This window comes from Chionomys nivalis, chromosome 6, assembly GCF_950005125.1.
Source record: "Chionomys nivalis chromosome 6, mChiNiv1.1, whole genome shotgun sequence".
Classification (NCBI taxonomy): domain Eukaryota; kingdom Metazoa; phylum Chordata; class Mammalia; order Rodentia; family Cricetidae; genus Chionomys; species Chionomys nivalis.
In genome coordinates this window covers 80,983,626-81,005,665 of record NC_080091.1, presented here as the reverse complement: position 1 = coordinate 81,005,665, position 22,040 = coordinate 80,983,626, and the positions used below count along the sequence as shown (strand labels likewise).

Genomic DNA, 22,040 nt, shown 5'->3' with positions numbered 1-22,040 from the left:
AACTCAGGTATGGGGGGGAACTAAGATGAATGCTGGGAGAAAGAAGGAAAGAAAGGTGGAGTCAGAGAGATACCATGGAGCCATTGCCAGAGATAGAGACACTGAAACTTTGCCGGTAGATAACAACCTTGTGGTGATATACAGATTAAAATAGAAATAGGGTAAATTAATATGTAAGAGTTAGCCAATAAGAAGCTAGAGCTAATGGGCCAAGCAGTGATTTACTTAATACCGATTCTGTGTGATTATTTCAGGTCTAAGCTAGCAGGGCAGCTGGGAACCAACAAAAAAAAAAAAAAAAAGCGGTGCCTTCCTCCAACACTATATGATTTTGACATCATTGATAATTTGTAATTTTTGCTACACCATCAATAATATTAACTTTGAAATGATTCTATAAGTGAAATCTTATTTGTAATAGCAATACTAGAAAATTTATCTACATCTCCAGCCCTTGGCCAGTTCCTACAGGCTTCTTCCTATCTCAAAGCCCTTTCCTTTTAATTGTGAAACACAGAATTTAACTAGGGATGGCTGTGGCCATGGGCTTTGGAACTACCCAGTGGGAGCCCTGTGGCCTAGCCATGGATACACAAACGAGACAGTAGCTCAGTCTCTCTCAGGTTTCTCCTTCCTGCTACTGATGTGAGGAAAAAAGAAAGCAATTAAGAAAGTTGTCATGGGAGTGAGACACAAGTATAGGGCAGTTTCCCAGGAATTTTATATACTGTCATTTTGAGCTCACCTATTTGTTTACACAACTGAGAATTCTGGAAGCGATCTCCAGGCATGCAGGGTTTGGAAGTGTGTCAAAGAAAGGTGAGTCCACTTCTTCCCTTCTAGAGATCCCATTTGCCTTGCTACAGTAGCATCAGATTTTGCCAAGCAAGAGTTCATGCATGAAACCTTCACCATACACATATACAATGGACAAGATGCTCTTGGGGTTCAAGAATTAATTCTAGACTTTTATTGTCGAGAAAAATTCTTATCAATAACGTATTGTATTGCTCTGCCTGCCAGTGGGCTTATGTGTTCGTGCTATGATGGTTAGCTTTTCCCTAATTAAGGCTCCTTTCTGAACAGAAAGATTATGTGTCACACCTTGTCCAGAGAAAGCAAATCCCTTTCTCTTAAGAGTCATATGTTCCTCAGATATAAAGGAACTGAGGGAAGAAGTTGAAAATAATCCAGTCCTCCATTTCCAAACGAGCTTTCATTTCATACTTGACTACAGTCTGCTAATCCGCATTTTCTCTTTGGGTTGCAGTAGGTGCCAAACTCACAGCAGGTTTAACCTCCCTGCTGATCCATTGAGATGCCGTGCAGTGCATGACAAAGTTTGGCAAGCATGCCTGTTGAGACCTTTAGAAACACATCAAAATAAAGCAGGGTCTGTGTTATTACCGTCGGTGCTGCTCTGGACTTGAGGCTACTAAATCGTCTTGCTGCCCCCAAGAGTGCCCACCCTTCCTCTGGCACTCTTGGTCAGATCCGAACTGGGGTCTGACCAAACAGCTGGGTTTACAATGAGGCATTAACTGAATCATTAGCTGAATTCTTTAAACCGACACACAGGCGCACGCGCACACACACACACACATGCATGCACACACATGCACGCACACACAGCACGCCCACAGCAACAAGACTTACAAATGAGTGCCTGAAGACTCATCCTTCACACTGACCCCTGGGGTCAATGATGTCAGAGAAACTATTTCGGAAAAGAGCTCTGGGGTGGGAGGGAACAATCAGGGCCCACAATAATGAGTAGCTCTTGAAGGTCACAGCTGGTGAGCAGCTAATTGTAACTCGAAAGGCTGAGGCCCGAGTTATTAATGATCTTGCTGATAAAGTTTTTTTTTTTTTTCCTCACGCCTAGTCATGCAAGTTTTCATTCTAACTTGGAAGATAAGGAAAAAGTGCTCTGCTACAAATGTGAGGCTCCCGTGGACTAAGGGCAATCTTGCATGGCTGCCTGCCCCTGCCTCACGCTGTCGGTTTAAACCCGTGACCCTCATTGAAATCAATGCAGGACTTCTGATTCCGAGATCACACCTAAGGGAAGAGATCGTCAACCCCACTAAATATTATGCTTTTGGCTCTTTGACTGCTTTCTATTATAAAAGCGACTGAACAAAATCAAATACATAATTTACTCCAAGCTAAAGGAACCCTTTGCGTACTTTATATGCGTCTATGGTACAACACACAGAGAGCCTCTATTATCCACTCTGTAAAGTTGGGTCGTGGAAGGTGAAAAGAATATTTCCACAAGCTAACAAAAGTGTACTGGATACTAAAAAAAAAAAAAAAAACGCCTTGTCTTTTTTGAGAAGTTCTAGTGGGAAACGACGCAGACATGGAGAAACACAAAGGCTATTATTGAAAATTAGAGGCACGGTGCACATGGAAACACCATCACCTAAGCTATCCCCACCTCAACTGCACCACAGTGGTGAGGTAAATCCTTGCTGCTTTACCGTCTTATATTTTCTGTTTTGATTTGCAATTTCTCCCAAGTAGAGGCTCAATCTCAATACCATGTGTTTAGATCTGGTCATTTATGTACACAGAGACCGGGTTCACAATGAACACTTGCTGGCTGGCTGAAATCAAGCACTTTAATTACCAAGCCCTTTCAACTGGAAGGCTGTCTATGGTGCTCACCATGGCAAGCCACTAAGGTACTGAAGGAGCCCCTGAGGCTGCCACAGCATGATGCAAGGCTCCCTCCTGCCCTCCCTCTTAGCACTCCCAAGGGATTACTGAGCAGTTCCCCCAAAGCCCAGAAGCAAACAACTAAAACCACAACTGCAGCCCTTTACTCCAGTGCAGGCCAAGCCAGGAGAACGCTGGGAGGCTGCAGGTGGTAGCAGAGCACCGAATCATTGCACTGATCTTCAGGCCTGGGAAAAAGTGCAAGCAAACATTTGCTTTCCTTCTTGGGTGATACACCAATAAAACCATGCCCATATTTTAAATTCGTCTTTATCCTTTCAGAGGTGATGACCGCTCATTAATATTTACTTTATAATAATAAATATACATTTACGGCTTAATTTCATAAATTGTGGACATATAGATGTATATGTGTGTGTTTGTGTGTGTATCTCTGTTTGTATTCAAAGATTTTACAAAGACATAAGTAAAACAACTACATGTAAATATATCTATGAGCATTCTAAATTCCTCAGTGAATTCAAGGGTTATGTAATGTCATCAACCTTTATACTAATTTATATATGCTGAGGGTAATGGATAAGAGAAATAATTTTTTACCACTCTATTAAAATGAGAAAGTTTCCACCAAACCCCAATAATTCAGTCATCAACATTTTTTTATGTTTTCAAAATAATATGCCCCACACAAAACTGGTGGTGTTGTCTTTTTGAAAGATTTTACCTGTGTAGGGTAGCAGGGAGCTTGAGTAATGAACTAATGGGTTACTTCTATCCTTTTCAACCCAGAATGACAACAAAAACAGGGATTTCTAGACAGCAGAATCTGTCTTTGCTCGGACTGTAATCACCAAGCTTAAGCTGAGCCACTTTTTAGTCATAAGAGTAGAAATGAGCAAGTTTGCATAAAAATATATAATTCAAATACCCATGAAGTGTAATTTAAGAGTAAACTCCATTAGTATATGCTAGCTAGCTCTCTCTCTCTCTCTTTCTGTTTCCTCTCCGAAACGTGTGTGTGTGTGTGTGTGTGTGTGAGACAAACCAAGGTCTCCAGCATCCTCACAATTATATGTGTGTGTGTGTCTCTGTGTGTGTGTGTGTGTGTGTGTGTGACAAATCAAGGTCTCCGGCATCCTCACAATTATTTCTCACTGAGCTATATCCCAGTCTTATGGTAAACTATTTCCTAATAAACCTAGAAGAGTCCCAAGGAAATAAGTGACAAGCAGAGACAGCAATGGATATGCATGTGACATTTTTATTACTTGTCTACACCTACACTCAAATTCTTGGGGCAATTTCTGAACATGTGTAATTTCTTTATTTGCAGGTGTATCAACCAGTGTCTGAAAGTCTGATTTAACTTAACTCCTATTGTTTTAAAAATGTCTACAGTATCAACTTATGATCTCTAGAAAATAGGTCAAATTGAAACTTAAAGTTATTGATTTCCACAGAAATAAATATTCTTGCCAACTTTTTTAATTTAATGTATAAAGAAAATACACACAGGTTGAATTCAAAGTCATAAGATTTTTCATAAATGCAGTTTTTTCAGATACTCATTAAAATTAGCAAATGTGCTTTTAGCTTCAAACTGTGAAAATTTATATTCTTAATTTCTCAAATATCTTGCCCTAAGTATAAATTAAGATTCAACTCTGTACATTTAATGCAGTTAGTTACATAAAACTCACACTTGGAACACTTTGGTTTTTATTTTTTGAAACAGGGTTTTTCTGTGTAGCTTTGGCCCCTGTCCTGGAACTGGCTCTTGTAGACCAGGCTAGCCTCAAACTCACAGAGATCCACCTGCCTCTGCCTCCCGAGTGCTAGGATTAAAAGTATGTGCAACCATTGCCTGGCCTGGCACACTTCTTAACAAAAATCACTATGCTAAACGTAGAAGTCATATGATCAAACTTCAAAGAAATAAAAGTTTTATAAATTTTCTACAAATACCAAATAATGTTAGATTGGAGAATATTTACCTGTAGTCTCTCTTAACCACCAATATTATAGAAAAGGTATTCTATATTTTACTTCAGTTCATAGTTTTGTAGGTAGCAAACAACAGATTCCATTTAAAGTGACCATAATCACTGTGCACAGACTAGTACATGCAGTTAGCTTATGAGACATGTACTATGTTGCTACTGTTATAATTGAGAATACCAAAGAAAAGAATCAAAATTGGTAGATGAAGCATGTGTGCTGAATTATTTACAGTATAGTCATGTAGTTTGGGAGACATACAAAGAATTAATTGGTGTTGGAGGTCCTTCTGTCTATGTGTTACTTTTATTGGTTAATGAATGAAGAATTGCTTTGAGCCTATGGCAAGGGCAGAACAGAACTAGGCGGGAAAAGGTAGGCTCTATGCCGAGAGAAGGAGGGCAGAGTCGGAGAGAAGCCACAGAGCTGCCAGAGACAGACATGCTGAAATTTTGCTGGTAGGCCACAACCTCGTAGTGATGCACAGATAACTTGAAATGGGTTAAATTAAGATGTAGGAGTTAGCCAATAAGAAGTTAGAGCTAATGGGCCAAGCAGTGTTTCAATTAATACAGTTTCTGTGTGATTATTTTGGGTCTAAGTTAGCCGGGCAGCTAGGATCAGCAAGCGGACTCCTTCCAACAATTAATAAAATATTTTGAGAATAGAGAATAATGGCTGAGTGTACACAGGTAAGGCACTTTTTAATAATGTAATAAGCCCTGAATTTGATCTCGAAAAATGGGGAAAAAAAGAGTAAGGAAAAACCTGTAGTTGTGATGTAGAATAAATAGAACACAAATCTATGAGACAGCCTACAGAATAGGAAAAAATAGTTGGCCAGTTATACATCTGGCAAAGAGTAAATATCTAGAACACATATAAAACTAAGCAACAAGAAAACAAACAACCCAATTAATGAATGAACTAATGAATTCAACCAATACACACAAAATATGAAGAGCATATGGCCAAAAAATACATGCATACAAAACTTCTACCTAACGAACCATCAAAGGATCTGAGTCAAAAGTATATTGAAATTCCACCTCCAGTTAGAATGCCAGTCATTAGGAAAACAAGCTGAAACAGCAAAAGCTGACACAGATGGACTAGAGAGGCGCTTAATATACAGCTCATGTGAATTGAAAGATTTATAGGCTCTATGAAAATCACTATAGAAGCTTCTTAAAAACTAAACAAAATAAACAAAACAAAAAAAACTAGAAGAGATTTACCCTAGTCAGCCAAACTCCTCCTGGGCATCTACTGCAAACACTCTAAGTCAACATATTATAGAGATACCGACATATAAAAGTGGAATTGTAAAACTATTCACAATGGCCAATTTATGGAGTCAATGTAGAAGTTCCTCAGCAAAGCACTGGATAAGGACAATGTGGTCAACACACGCAAAAAAATTTTTTGAGGCCAGAAAGAAGAACCAACTTCTCAGGTTGTATTGTAGCATGCCTTTAATTCCAGCACTTGGTAGGCAGAGGCAGGTGAATCTCTTTGAGTTCAAGACCATCCTAGTCAACACAGTGAGCTCCAGAACAGTGAAGGTTGTACAGAGAAACCCTGTCTCAATAAAACCAAAAAGAAAGAAAGAAAGAAAGAAAGAAAGAAAGAAAGAAAGAAAGAAAGAAAGAAAGAAAGAAAGAAGGAAAGAAGGAAAGAAGGAAAGAAGGAAAGAAGGAAAGAAGGAAAGAAGGAAAGAAGGAAAGAAGGAAAGAAGGAAAGAAAGAAAGAGAGAAATCAAAATCAACTTATGGAAAATAGATGTATCATGTAAGACAATTATTAGAAGGACTCATTTTATAACATAGAAAACAAAAATTAACTCCAACTATTAAGGTTTTAAATTAACAAAAATATTTTTGAGTGTAAAAAGTAAACAAATAAAAATACAATATTTCACCTGGAGGATTCCTTAAACATATTTATATAGAGATTGATGTGGTATTTATGCTTTATCTATGGCTCTATTGATCAATCGTCTAACCACTTACAACATAAATATGTAATAATTAGTTGAGGGCTTCTAGGCAATGGAGAGCCAGTTTTGCTTAAGAGTATAGCCCTGGTCGGTCCACCAGGCTTCATATATGGTCCCATATAGAGGAGCATATGGAAGTTTTCAAAAAAGTCAATAAAATTATCTTTACAAGAGAGATCAAAATTTAAATAAGCATAGTGGCTTATATTGGTAGTCACTATCCTAAGAAGACACAAGCAGAAGATCATAGTTGAAGGCCAGCTTGAGCTACAAAGTGGGATCCTCTCGGGAGAAAACACCATCCAAAAGAATCAATGATTTTCATTGTTGCTTGTAAATATCTGGGAGTTTTACAGATTTAAAGGCTTCATGTATGTACTATTGAACACAGAAATAATGGTAGATATCAATATTTTGTGTGCAAGAAAAAAAGAACTATTTATTTTTCATATGTCAGCTCATTTTTAGCTTGATTGTTCACTAGAGTCAACTTCTACATACTATGTGAACATTGTACCCTTGTCTATTCCCTAATGGCCCTAGGTTAATTATGATAAATGATTGTATTAGACAGTTTGCCATGATTTAATTCTTTAAGTTTAAGTTTAAAATTATCTTTTAAAGAATTCTTTAAGAGTCTGTGTGTGTATGTTTGTGTTATGTGCTTATGTTTGTATAAGTATTTGTGTATGTATGTGTTATTCTAGGAGTGTGTATGTTTGTGTATGTGTGTCTATGTGTTTGCTATTCTATGAGTGTGTGTGTGTGGCTTGTGTGTTTGTATGTGTGTGTGTGTTTGTGTTTGTATGTGTTTGTGTTTATGTGAGTGTGTATGTGTTTCTATTTGTATATGTGTTTGTGTGTTCATAAGTGTATTTGCTGGGCTTTAGATGCTGCTACAGACTACATATAATCTTTTAAGTCATTTATTTATAACTTATGGCACGATATAGCCTGCCACTAAATTGCCAATTTCTGCATCTCATTACATTTATTCTGGTGTGTCTTTTATTTTTTAAATATTAAAACATTCCCAGAGTGACAATTTTAACACTTTATTTTTGCATATATTCATTTGACCTCGGTCCTTTACACTTGCTCTTTAATCAATGATCAGAATGGAGTAGCAGCAGTCCGTTCCAAAAGGAAGCAGATCACCAGCTGCAGCCTCACTTCCTCGTGTCTGTCACTTACGCTTGCAAACCAAATCCTCCATCGTTTGTCCTTACACATAAGGATTTGAGAAAATTCATTGAGTCAGTAATTTATTCCTGAGAAGCAAAACCAGTCTTGTTTCCTCAGCCACTTAGCACAGGCTCCACCATAATCCTCATCGATAAGTGTGACTTGTTTCTGGACTAGCATTAGCAGAAGCTGCCAGAGGAATCAAGCTTTAGGAAATGTGGGATTTCACTTTAATTAATTGCTTCCAGCATGGCTGCCTTGCGTACTTTCCTCCTTACATAACATGTCCACGGGATCTGTTCGAGCCTGTGCTCAGCTTTGGCAACCTCAACTTCAATGACTTAATGCTTTCTGTCAGACATTCCCAACATTTACCAAAAGGCTGAAGTTTCCTCCGGATACCCAGAAGCATGTGTTCTGTACCTGCTTCCTATTTGCACCTCCATCCATCTCAATACTTCTAAGGTCGAACTCATCATTCTGTTCTGAAAAGCCAAATGTGCCTCTGGAAGTCCTAACTCTGTGAATGGAACCACCCAGTCACCTAGGCACCTGTGACTGTCCCTCAGCCTTTGCTCCTATGTCCAATTAGTAGCCCAGCATGGCAGATCCAAAGCCTAAGCCTTTCACATCACTCCCCTTCTCTCCATTACCATGGTTACTGCCCTTCCTAACATCATTACCTTCTGTCCTACGGCCACAACATAACTAATTTTTACTCTTAAGTTCTCTATCGGAATTTTCCCCATAATCCCAGCAGGTTCTCAACTATGAATCTAATTAGGAGCTTCTGAAGACTCTCCAACCTAGGCAGAATGTGATAGAATGCTTCACCGGGCATGTAACACACTCCTCTACAAGAGGGCCTCAGACCCTCTTCCACACATTCCCTTCCATTATTTCTTCCCCCAGATTCTTTTCCATTCTGCTCTAGGACTTCCCCAATTACATAAACACTGTGCTCATTTTTGCCTGCTGCAACTTTGTTCACACCACCCAGTTCTCCAGAATAGCCTCCTCTATCTTTTTCTAGCTACGCTTACCCATTGTCATAGGGACATGGGAGTGGTGAGCTTAGAGAAAGCTTTGTGATACACCAAGGGTGCATCAGTTCATTTCAATGACACCATATTCCAAAATCATGGGGCCAACTAGTACCTTGCTTAACTAGTCTCTGTTTCAACATCAGCTGTGTTAATAATAAGGACAGGAACAGAATTAAAGAGGCACTTCATACACCAGGGCCAGGCAAATAAGTGAATTAAACTGAGTAAGAGTTGCGTTCAATGTGCAGCTATTCTAGCTATAACCCATGAACATACATACAATGAAATCATTCTTTTAGATTTTATTTTGTTGTTTCTCCTTAACCTAAACAAAAATATCTCCAAATAAATAATTTCTTTGAAAATCCTTCATGAGTCTTCAATTCACTTTGTACACCAGGCTGTCCTGGAACTCAAGATCTGCCTGCCTCAGCCTCCCAAGTGCTGGGAATACTGGACCTAAAGGAGTGCGCCAGCATGCCCGGTTCCCGGTTGTCATTATTTTAGAAGACAAATATTGAATAAAAAAAAATAGCATCATTACTGTAAGCAGTTTGAAACCTACTCTCATAGAAAGAGAGAATAAGTACATATAATGACAAAACAAATAAGAAATATTGTTTCTAGAATTTTTTATAAATAAACTGAAGTCTATACTTCCTAACACCGATATTTTCAAGAGGAAATATCACTTCAGTAGACAAATGAAAAAGAAACAAGGTGCTATAAAAATTCCTTTGAATTATGTTTAGGGCCACAACACATTTTGTTTAAATCTTAACAGCTCTTCTATTTCTCTAGAGACCTTTACCTCTTCTTCCAACATAAAAAGATTATGATAGGTACACAAGGAAGATTCTAAAGAACAATGTGCCAAGAACACATTTTGCATATCAATTACTGCAAAAATCTATTCTAAACTCACAAGCCTTTCTGGAAGTCACACACACACACATAATGTGAATAGAAGTTTATCTGAAATAACATTATAGTGTCATATAAAACAACAAAGCTAAGAAAGCACTTTGAAAGGAAATTGTATTATTCTCCTACAGCAGGAATTATAGCCCAAAAGTTGAGGCGGTAAAACAGAAGGTTTTCCATTTCTCAGTTCTTTCCTTATAATTCCTGTCTTCTTCATATCTCCCCATGAATTCCTGGACTTTTCCTAGACTTGTTAGGTTCAACTTTGATATAATAAGAAACTTTGAGAAAGACTTTTTGCTTTGTTTTTGTATTTTTTTTAAAATTAGGATTGCTGTCAAAATAAATAATAGAAATGGATCAATTTAAGTTACAAGAGATATTACAAATAAGCCTAAGCTATCAGTAAAGCTTTAATAATAATTGGTTTCCATGTCATAATTGGAGAGCCAACAGTCCCAACAAAAAAGTTTAACTACACACAAACATACACACATTCAGACCATTCTAATTCAAAAGTAGGAGGACAGAAATTGTCTTGTCAAGAATAGTGGTCAGGAGGCAGGCGGATCTCTGTGAGTTCGAGGCCAGCCTAGTCTACAAGAGCTAGTTCCAGGACAGGAACCAAAAAGCTACGGAGAAACCCTGTCTCAAAAAATCAAAAAAAAAAAAAAAAAAAGGAGCCGGGCGGTGGTGGCGCATGCCTTTAAATCCCAGCACTTGGGAGGCAGAAGCAGGTGAATCTGTGAGTTCGAGACCAGCCTGGTCTAGAAGAGCTAGTTCCAGGACAGGCTCCAAAGCCACAGAGAAATCCTGTCTCAAAAAACCAAAAAAAAAAAAAATAGTGGTCAGGCTAATGACATACCTCAGCAGTAAAACACGGACCAAGTATGGGTCAGGCTACAGGTAAAACAAAACAATGCCATTGTGCCTTGACTTTAATCACAAACTTTAATTACACATCTGTAATCTTAGAACTCAAGAGACTACAGCAGGGGGTGTGCTACAAGTTTGAGATCAACCATAGTGACATAGTGAATTCTGAGGTATACATGGAGAAATCCTCTCTGGGAGTCTCCCTAAAGAGTGAGTATCGATAAAGATCATTAAAAACAGAGCATGTAAATCAAGCCCATTGTCTACTTAGCTTAGCATTGTCTATTTACTTAGTTTAGCCGCTGAACTCTTGAGCTAACTCATGATGCAGGACCTTCCGAACAAAGAAAGGCAATGTCTGCTGAAGGTATGGGGTAAAAGCTTATGGCTGGTAAATTAAATTAATGAAATTCTTTTTCCTTTGTGTTTGGCTAATTATGATGTCTGTCACACTGCTGCATAGATGACACTTCATCTCCAAGAGTACACCCAAGCCGGCGAAGCTAGGCTTACATGTGACTGAAGAATGTCATTGTTGGGATGTGATCTAAGATAAGAAAAACAGTGCCGTCTGACTATAAGCCTTTTCTCATTAAAATTCTGGCTTTCATCGGTTTCAAAGCATTTCGTATGCACTATGTTTTTTCATTTATCTCAGTATCTATGACTTGTCCTATCAAGTTAGTGACTTTGTGGTATACAAAGGAACTGGCTCGATTCCCAAATCATGGTGTTACTTGTAACCCAGCAAATGAACTTCTGTCCCTTTTACCATGAGAGCTTCAGTTATGTTAGCACCTCACATGCAGAATTATGTGAGCTTTGCAAACACAGCCTGAACCAATAGCTCTGAAAGTATTGCCTTTTATTTTCAAAACTCTTAACCAACAAGAACATTAACCGTTTCCTTAAGATAAAGCACCACTTTACGCGGTAGTCAAGGGACAAGCTATTTTAATAATCAGTTTTAATTAGGCAAAAGATTAATCAAGGTTCATTTCTGAGGAATTCTCAAAGGACATGTGGAGATTACTTCTGGTTATTACTCTACAGAAGTGAGTGCTATGTAACATGCTAAATGCGAGCAAATATGAGCGGAAGGGTCTCCTGTTCTCTCCAGATTATGACTTGAAACTCCACACACAGACACACACACACACACTATATATATATATATATATATATATATATATATATATATATAATATACATACATATATATATATATACACATACATATATTGAAGAGAAGACAGAAAAGCTCAAATTCAGACCTAATCTTGGCTCCCTTGTATCCCTGCCAGGTATTACAAGGGAGGAAAGGAAGGAGTGAGTGCAATCCTAGCAGATGTGCTTGTGTTTCAGGATATCTTATCACTCCTGGCCAAACAGGGCTATTAAAGACTAATCCTGCCTTATATTTTTAATGAGGAAGATTTTGTTTGGTCAGCAACTCCATCATGCCTTACTGACTTTACCATCTATACTATACTTGTCTCCCTTATCTCAGTAAAATGGAGAACTGTTCATATTTAGTGGGTTAAAGCAGAGTGGTCTTCTTCCTTGTGTTTTCTGTCACTTACATACACAATGAGTCTTTAAACCTTATTAATTTAGCCTCGTTGTCAAGATTTGGGGTCACAGGGATGCTGGGATAACTCTTAGGGTTTCCTGAATGCTATTTACTGAGTTCATCTCCTTCCCCATTACTATGAACATTCTCTCCTTGGACATTCCCTCCTGGAGTCAGAACACTGACACAACTAACTCATCACTCCTATGAGTCAATGTAACTCTCCATTTTGCGGTAGGAGTCAGTGGCTAGGGAAGACCAGAGTGAAGTATGTCTTTGGGATATAACAGGACCACTGTACTCATCAATTCACAGCCCCTGTGACTACCTGCAGAAGACCTGCACAAGATAAGGCCAGTCGATAGGCTGCCACAGAATAAGAAAGATTTCATACGTCTCTGCCACTAACAGAGGAGCTATAGACAGATGATGCTTTGGGGTTAGGAACAGTCACTTTTTATGACTTTGGTAGGTACAGCAAGTCCAGTGGATGACCCATACCCAGCAATTTATGGGTGGCACACATTAGACTGGATGAACTGTTTCAAGAAAAAGGAAATTCAATTGTGGGGAAGGACAGTGTATGGAAGAAGTAAATGGAGTAGTTGGGGGGGGGGGTGAATGTTACCAAAGAATATTGTATGAAATTCCCAAGGAATTAATAAAAATATTTATAAATGTGTTGGCCTTCCTCTGTCCTCTAGGGAATATTTAGGTATTTGGATTTTAAAGCTTTCTCCTGGCTGAAGGTACTTTAGGGAACCCTGACGTAAATGTCTATGTGTGGATACACACACGCGCGCGCGCACGCCTGGGTACACACCTCATTTTCTTACTGTGCAGTCAATTTCTAGTTTCTGTGAATCCATTCATTTGCTCTTAATTTCTATTAACTCTAAAAAATTAAATAAATTCAAGGACAAACATGTCAAAATGGCATTTCACAGGTTGGAAAAGACTGTTCTGTTGCCATGGTTGGATTTGTTGAGTCTCCACTTATTTGTTTGATCATTTATAAAACTTAGGTTAGTTTTAAGGAAAGGTGAAGTTTATTTTTAAGCCACAGATTGATCACATTAATATTGGTCTTCTTTATTTAAAATGTTTCCTGAGAACTATATGTTTACAACATCTTCATCTATTTGTTTCTTTTTCTTTAAAGAACACAAAGGGCTAAGGAAGGAAGTTGAATTCCCTGACATTTTCTTGTTTGAATTATGCTATGTCTTTTCAACTTAAAGAGTTCAAGATAATATAAATCTCTTACTTCAATTCCATTTTTAATACCGATCTAAGCACTCTAGCTGTGTGCTCTCCTCACTACGGGGAAGGATTATGCCCTGTAATATTTACTTATTCCTCTTTACTCTTTCTGTGGGAAACAATCTCAAATGACCTTCAGTCTGGCTGTCTCACAGAGAAATTACTTCCACAGGACAGCAACTCTCTAAAAGTAGCACAGTGATAACGAATTTCAACGTTCTTTCAGCTCCCCCTGCATCCACAGCCTTTACCCTCCATGTTTGAGCTGCCATGCAGTCTAAGTGTGTCTGCTTTCATCTCTGTTTAAAGTAAAATATATATAACCCCCTCTTTTTTTTTTTTTTTACATTTTGTGATTTAAACCCTACCACACTACCTTGCATTATGACATATATGTGGCAAGAATGAAAGACTAGTGACATAGAAGAGTGTCCTGAAACAGAAAGCAATAAAAATTGGGGGGCTATCTACATATAAATAACTTCTGAATATATATAGAAAAATGATTCTATATTCTAAATTTTCATCAGAAGACAAAACTGCAAACGAGAGTATCTATATATACTATTGTAGAAATTTCCACGAATACTGGTTAACCAGAATAACATAAACGCTATTTATTTGAAGTACTACTCTACAACACAAATTAAGTCAAAATCATCTTGAAATTTCCACGACCATTTTCACATTGTATTATAAATGAAAATGTGCTTAATTCAGAGCATGTCCTATCTGAAAGAGTGAGAGTGAAACAGGAAGAATGTGCACTCCACAGTGTCCTTGAATCTTTGCAACACACTGGAGTCATTCCTACTACGTCTCTTGCTGTGGACACCACCGCCACCACGGCCCCACTCACACCTACCAAAGAAGAAACGATAATTTCAATGGACAGGTTGGTGAACATTGATGGAACGGGGTGATGGAGGCCACAAAACCACTGTGAGCACCATGTTCCCTACACCCTTCCCTCTGCGCATGTGCTCACTAGAGCTGACGACCTGGGGCTAACTCTCATGGGTCTTTAGAACGTGAAATAGATTTATGATGCACTGCTAAGCACCGTATTTCATGTTGTCGCAAGAGGGCTTAAACAGTAAATACAACTAATACAGCGGGGTTTGCTTCCCTTTTGTATTTCTTACATTTTACCCCTTCAAATAAACTATAGAGTAAGCAGGGTAGCTTGAAATTCATGGTTTTCAACCAGATATTTCCCAGGGCTTCTCACATTGTAGCACACAAAGTTCTGAATGTTATGAACAGCACCCCCTCCCCCCCCCCCGCCCCGAAGTTACAGGGATAAGACTACCCTATGGAGGTTTGTGAGAAAAAAAAAAAAAAAAAAGAAAATTTATAGTAGACAGTATTGGGGAAAATAGTATTTAATTTTACGGAAACATTAAATAGTGTTCTTCAATGGAGTTTTATTAGCTGGACTCAGTAGAGTTGCCATCTGGGAAGCAAGGCTATAAGTACATCCCAACATTTTCACGAGATTACTAGCTTTTTCCTGAGGTTTTATGCTTTAAGTGACTATGTTTAATCCCTTACCACGATGCTTTAATCATAATCTTTTCAAAATTTTGTCAGTTCCTATTGACGAGACTTCTTTCCCCTAATCAGCAATGTTCATGCTCATCTTTCATAGGAATTTTACAGCTAGTTAAATGCTTTTTAAAAGGTAATTTGAAGTATCAGGCAATAATGCAAGACAGTATTAGTAACTCAACTTTAGTTCTTTTCTTTCTTTGTCTTGGTTTTCCTTTTTCTATTTGGATGACTTCTCAGGTAGTCCAAGCTGGCCTGAATGTTCACTACACAGCTTTAGGCCTTGGCCACTGATCTTTCCGTTTTCACCTCGAAATTGTTGGGATAACGTGTGTGTCACAATCCTTGGTTTCCATCACAAACATACATTTAAACAAAATATTTCAAACTAGGATGTGGCTCTACAGCTGAATAGGCGTGCGCTGCTACAGCAAAACATAGGCCACCAGCTAAGGAGGAAGGCAACATGAGCCTCCCGTCAGCCCGTGCCCTGCCACCCCAGCCCTCTCCCCCGCCGGCCGCACCTTGGGCTGCAACCTGTGCTCCTGGGGCACCTGGTCCACGACCTCCTCTGGCAGCTCCACGTGACCCTTGTCCTCGATGAGCAGTGGCGCGCTCTGCCGCAGGCTGCTGAAGGAGATGTCTGGGAGGTAGAGCGCCTCCTGCGCTGCGCTCCGCGTGTCGCAGTGGAGCAGCAAGGGCTGGATGTCTCTCATTGTGCTTGCCACCTGCGGGGACCGCAGGGCGCACCATCAGACCCCTGCTTACTCAGGCCTCAGAGGAGCCCAGTAGGGGGCATCCCCAAGGGACACCTCTATTGCAGACTCAGGCTTAGGACCAACCACCCCAAGTCCCACTCAGCCCACTAGGGCATAGATTATGAACACTATTCTCCTCCCCATTCCTAGCATGATTATTAAACTAGACAATTACAGAAACTAAATAAGCTAGTTACCTACAAAATATAAAGGTCCTCTATATTTTAATAGTCTCATAGATTTAGAATACAAACTATGGGCACTAATATACACAAGTATGAGTTAGACATTGGCTACCAAACTCAAAGGTTTTTTTTTTTTTTTTACATTAAAATATTGGCAATATAAAGGGATTTTGGTTTTGTTATTTTTGGGTTGTTTTGTTTTGTTTTATTTTGTTTTGTCCTGGTTCAGAGTTAAATGATCATTTTGTATTTCTTTATATTTTTTTTGGTCATTTTGCTAACATTTTTAAAAGATAACTATATTAAGAGCTATGATGGACATTAATGTGAAAAGATATACATACATTTTTGCCACTTATATACACAGTGATTTTTTACTGACAAATGTTGCATATTACATAAATGAATAAATATGGAAGACCAAGACAATAATGGTAAAATAAAATTATACACATATGATATTTTTAAAAATTGACACAACAATCATATATTATATGCTATGAAAAAGTAGAGATATCTCAGTACATAATTTCTTTATGGTGCATTGATAAGCAAGATACATAATTCTCTACACTAACTGCAATTAATTTACTCAGTAAGAAAGATAACGAAATCTGTCAATAGAAAGCATTTACAAAGGAAACCATTATTTTCAGTGCATACATTTTTAATTGTTACAGCTGCATGTTTAAAGGCTTATTGTTACTCTATATGGTTAATATTAAACAATGAAGAAAAAACAAAGAAAACCAACCAAGAAAAGGCATTTTGCAACAATCATCTTATACAAGGTTATATAGTAGTATTCTGATATCTAGATATATGTGTTATTTGTAAATTAAGAACAAAATCAGAACACTCCATGACACAAAATGATAAACCTTTACAAAAAAAATTAAAGTAATATTAAAAAAAAACCAGAAAATCCACCTGAAAATTCTAAATTTAATCTTTTATACTGCTATAAAATAATTCACATGTAAACAGCATAATATATTATCGTTAATATATATACCAAGACAGTTCAAACACCATTCTGATCAGCTATATAAATGGAATGTGTTGAAAAGCATGTTTCAAATTTTTCAAACTCCTCTTCTCTATACCCCTAGTAACCTAGTAACAATGAAACTAACTGTACATATTTTATGGAATTATTTACAAATACTTGTCTCTGAAGAGCTTTACAACCATTCAGTGCCAAGACACATGGGAAAGTGTGCTATATATGATGTCATGCAAAAAGCTTCTGGTATAAAGATGGTGAAAAATTTTATTCTTTGCCAAGTTGACCTGCCAGTTCAGTTAGAATGATGGGATTTGAGCTTATGTGATGTTAATCATACAACATGTAAATACAGAGAGTTCTTATCAAGTATCCATTCCTCTGTAAGGTATAGAGGAGTATGGTGGACAAAGCAGACTACAGGGGTATCCATATGAACAAGTCACCTCACTGGGGCCATTGAGACATAACACATAAAGAAGAATGCTCTATAGATAGATACATGATCAGTCCTCAGAAAACATGAATGTTTTCTTTAAGGAAGACACTCATGGCATCAAACTCAAGCCAAGATTTGTTTTCTAAGATATGAACTTAGGAAATCATATCAAAGTATGACAAAAGTCATACAAATGAGAAGCATAAAGTACTCGGGGCTATGACAGAGGTCTCCTGTATGGAATAGCTCTGAACTGTTCAGGAGTTAGCACAGCTGGTTCATGCAGATAGAAGTCAAGAAGAACAGTTTGGAATGCCGGAGAATAAGCTACAGTCAGATGGGGACTCTGTATGTCACAGTCATTAAAAAGTTTCTATCTAGGATAAATTATTGGGTGGAAAAAGAATGACATGGCAGGGAAAGATATAAACAACAAAACAAAGAAAACCCAGGGATTTCCTCTGAGGTAGCAATCAAACGTTTGCAAAGATAAAATTACTAAAAGGCCAATTCTAGAGCAAGCAGAAAATGACAGCTGTTCAAAATGCACATGCAATAGACAGCAGGTGAAAAATGCCCCCGTGCCTGGATGTCCCTGAACATCCTCTCCACGTGAAGCAAAGAACATATTCCAGGACAAACAAGCAGCAATGAGGAATCTCATGGAAGCTCATTTGCGCGAGAGAAGAACATGATTTCATGGACAGAGTCCAAAGAACAAAAAATGAACAGAAAGTTAAACTAATATGACTCTTAAGTTGGAGGAACTGAGACTTGGGTGTGCTCGATTCGATATAGTCCACGCTCACTTAAATTCACTGTGCTTGAGAGTCACTGAAGAGTGGCAGCAAAGTCCCAAATTTTATTTTTTATCTTAAAAAATATTGCACATACTATGATTAAGATGTTGTGGAGCTTCCAAGGATACATATGCTTCAGTTGTAACCACACAGCCAATTTGTGCTCCTCAGACCTATTGTAGGGTCTAATCATCAAAATAAAGCCACAGTCAACAGTCTAGTAAACCCCTGGACTTTTCCACATACAAAGATTCTTTAACTCACATGCTAGTAATAACCCTTGCTAAAAGAATTCATGGGAAGAAGCCATAATTAGAAGCTTATGCTGTCCTTGGGACACAACTGAATTTGAAGCAGAGAGATTCTTTCTGTCAAGTATGGAGATATCTATACTGACACTCTCCATCCAGTTTTATAAATTCTATACATGGCTAGAAGAAACCCTCTCAGTTTCCCTTCGAAGCTAAGTTTCTTTGCAGACTTAAAGACATGCTTCACATTCTTGGTGTCTTTTTTTTTTTTTGTCTGGATTCTTAAATAGAACATTTTCAAAGTCATGATGAAAAACATGGCCAACATGTGATATTAACAGGTTTGGACCTCAGCAACCTTCTCATTTAGACTTCCCCTCCTACAGGCATTCGAGACTATAGTTTCTGACACTCATAAAAAATTCCAATACAGCTACATGATAATGCTCTTCTAGAAAAGGCAATAAAGATCAACTAATTGTGCCATGTTTGTTCTGTAACCTGCACAGATACAGGAATTTCACTTTAATTATTAAAACATCAGATATCTGATAAGGAGTCGTTGGTACAAAATGGTGCATCTGCTGTTTTCAAGTATGAATCGCTGCAGACATGGTTGATATTTAATATTCATTATAAGCAACTTTTTCTGGCTGTATCTCACTTCTTAGGCAGAGGCTATCATAATTTGAGGACTTTGATTCTGCTTTCCTAGTTAATAATCTCCAGATAGTACATAGTGAAGATATGAAATTTAGTAGTGTGCAATACATTGAGTTTATGAAATTATTTATGCTCAATCAAAGGACATCTCCATATGGAAATTTCATGGTGCTGTATATAGACAAAAAAACAGAAGAAATGAAAGGAAATGAAATGTTCAAGAAATAAAATGTTTTTATAGCACTGCCAGCATTTTTATATTATATATATTATATATAGATAGATTACAATTGAAATAATGACAAGAGTTGGCATGGTGTGCAATTCTGTAATATTAGCAACTGAGAGGAGGAATCAGGAAGATTGCAAGTTCATGAAAAGAGCAGACTATATGACAAGAATCTTTTCCAAAACAATAGTAAAAAAGGAAAGAAAGGAGGAAATGAAAGAAGGCAGAAAGCACTGACAGAGGAATCTATAAACAGAAAATATGAGTACTCATTGTAATACACTTTTAGAAATCGACATTGACTTGCAAAATACATAGAAGTAACACTATGCAGCCTGAGCAGTTTGGATTTACATATGTAGGAATGAATATGTATATACATAGCCACATATAGATGAAACAACAATTAAATAAAAAATCTGCCATGAATTTGAGAGAGTGCGGGGGGGGGGGCGGTATCTGGAAGGGCATGCTGGGAGGAAGGAAGCGGGGAAATAATATAAGATGATTTCAAAAATAAAAGAATTAGTAAAAATTTTAAATATATGTCTACATTTCCAAGGAAATTTGATCCTTTCTGCCTTCTTTTCTCCTCAGTCTCATCATCTATTTAGTTGCTTTTAATAAGGAAACATCGATCATAAAAATGAGCCTGGAACGTGAATAACAGGCTGTAAAGCAAGGGATATGCTAGTGCTGAGAGGAGTTCAAAGGTGCGAGTCCATGAGCGATAACCAGGGTTCAAATGAATTACTTTTCTCAAACTAAGGATATTTTATGCAAGTGATTGGTTTCTGGGTCTTAGGTTGCATTTTACAAATCCTTTTACTAGTTAATTAAGCATGATCCATATAGAATTTTAAATGCATGCTAATAAAGCTATCATGGCGACCTGTATACTCGTTGCCTCTCATTACCATCTCTTGGAAGCATCATGTCTGAACTCTTTCTTATACCTGTCTAACCCTCTCCTCAAACTATCTGATTATAGGAAATCTCTCCTCCTCAAGCTTCCTCGAATTCATACCTGATTCTAGTTTCGGTCTTCCTACAAAACCCCAGACTGTTCACTACATATCTGAAAGAATCATCAGAAATCCTTATACTTTTCTTCTAAAATTTTATTCAAAGCCAGTTTTCATTTGATCTTCAAGATTCAAACCCCGCCCCACTAAATGAGATGATTTCTGATTTACATTGTATGCTAGCTCATTCTCAGAACTCTGTTTTCATCCTTTGATTTTTGTAGTCTAACTCAACGGTCTACTAAATGAAGTATCAACATGCTATAAAAGTGCCTATAAAGGAAGCCTGTAAGAAAGCATATGTGAGTCTTTCTTGACTCAAATTTTCCTACAATTGACTATTTGATTATTTCACTGCATCTGTAGATTGATGTTTGGACCATTTTTCCACCTTAAAATTGCCATTTTTTTATATTTAGTAACTTCTTAAGAATATTCACTAAACTATCTAGCTAACTTGAAATAACTAACTATATATTTAAAAGTATGTGTTAAAATATATACTGAAATAGATGGAATAGAAAAGGTGACTTGTTCCTAAATTTCTCCTCCCTCTCCAGGTCGGAGGACATTTGTTTTTATTTCATAAATGGCTATTTATCATTTTCGACTTTCTCATGCAAACCTGAAAGGTATTTGTTACCCCAGCAACATATTGTTGCCCAAATGAAAGACTTTTCCTTGCTTTCTCCCTAAGGTGTATGTTATTGCTATATGATTTCTATACAGGCTTCATAGTAATATCTAAACGTAGTTACAAAAGTTCCAATTCAACCACTTGACTAAAGATGCCATGAGTAGAAATTACCATGGAGAACTTGAGACATGAAAAAAATGGTTTGTTCTTGTTGTTTGTTTGGTTTTGGTTCTGAGTTTTCGAGAAGGGGTTTCTCTTTGTTCTCCGGCTCTCCTGGAACTTGATTTATGGACCAGCCTGGCCTGGGACTCACAAAGATCTTCCTGCCTGTGCCTCTGGAGGACAGAGATTAAAGGCATGTGTCATCATGCTTGGCAGGAAAAACCTGTTTTAATTGTATATTCTTTTATTATTATTTATTATGTATACAGTATTCTGTCTTTGTGTATGTCTGCAGGCCAGACCCCATTACAGATGGTTGTGAGCCACCACGTGGTTGCTGGGAATTGAACTCAGGACCTTTGGAAGAGCAGGCAATGCTCTGAACCTCTGAGCCATCTCTCCAGCCCTTAATTGTATATTCTTAAAGAAAATAGTTCAGTGGTGATGATTTGACCCCACTGTATGACGAAGCAACTTTGATGGTAACCCTGAGTGTAAGTCCTTCTCACTTATTAGGTCCTTTCCCTGGATGGAATCATTCTGTACAATTTAGATAAGTCCTGTGTGGAGGACAATTTGCCTTTCAGACCCATTTCCTCACTCTTCTCAACAACTTAGCTCTTGACAGTAAAATGAAATAACATAAAGTTTTGTCTGAAGACTGAGTGAGAACAGTCGCCAAGGCTGTGTAAGACAGGAGAGAGTGGTGGAGTGCCAAGCTCCTCTGAGAATGAAGTAAAAAGTCAAAATTATTTTTCATTACTGGACAATAACTTCTAGAGATT

The 22,040-nt window shown here is 37.8% G+C and overlaps 1 protein-coding gene across 15 annotated transcripts in view; it reads right to left on the bottom strand.

Moving 5' to 3' along the window:
• The window catches only part of Adgrl3 (adhesion G protein-coupled receptor L3), a 742,119-nt gene that overhangs the window by 433,781 nt on the left and 286,298 nt on the right, over nt 1-22,040 (bottom strand). For 14 of the 15 annotated variants that reach the window (XM_057771795.1, XM_057771780.1, XM_057771783.1 and 11 more), the window contains one exon: nt 15,625-15,828. The exons of the other annotated variant lie outside the window; for it this stretch is intronic. In XM_057771795.1, the coding sequence (XP_057627778.1) occupies nt 15,625-15,828 (204 nt within the window). The remainder of the gene's footprint in view (nt 1-15,624; nt 15,829-22,040) is intronic. 15 annotated transcript variants of the gene reach the window in all.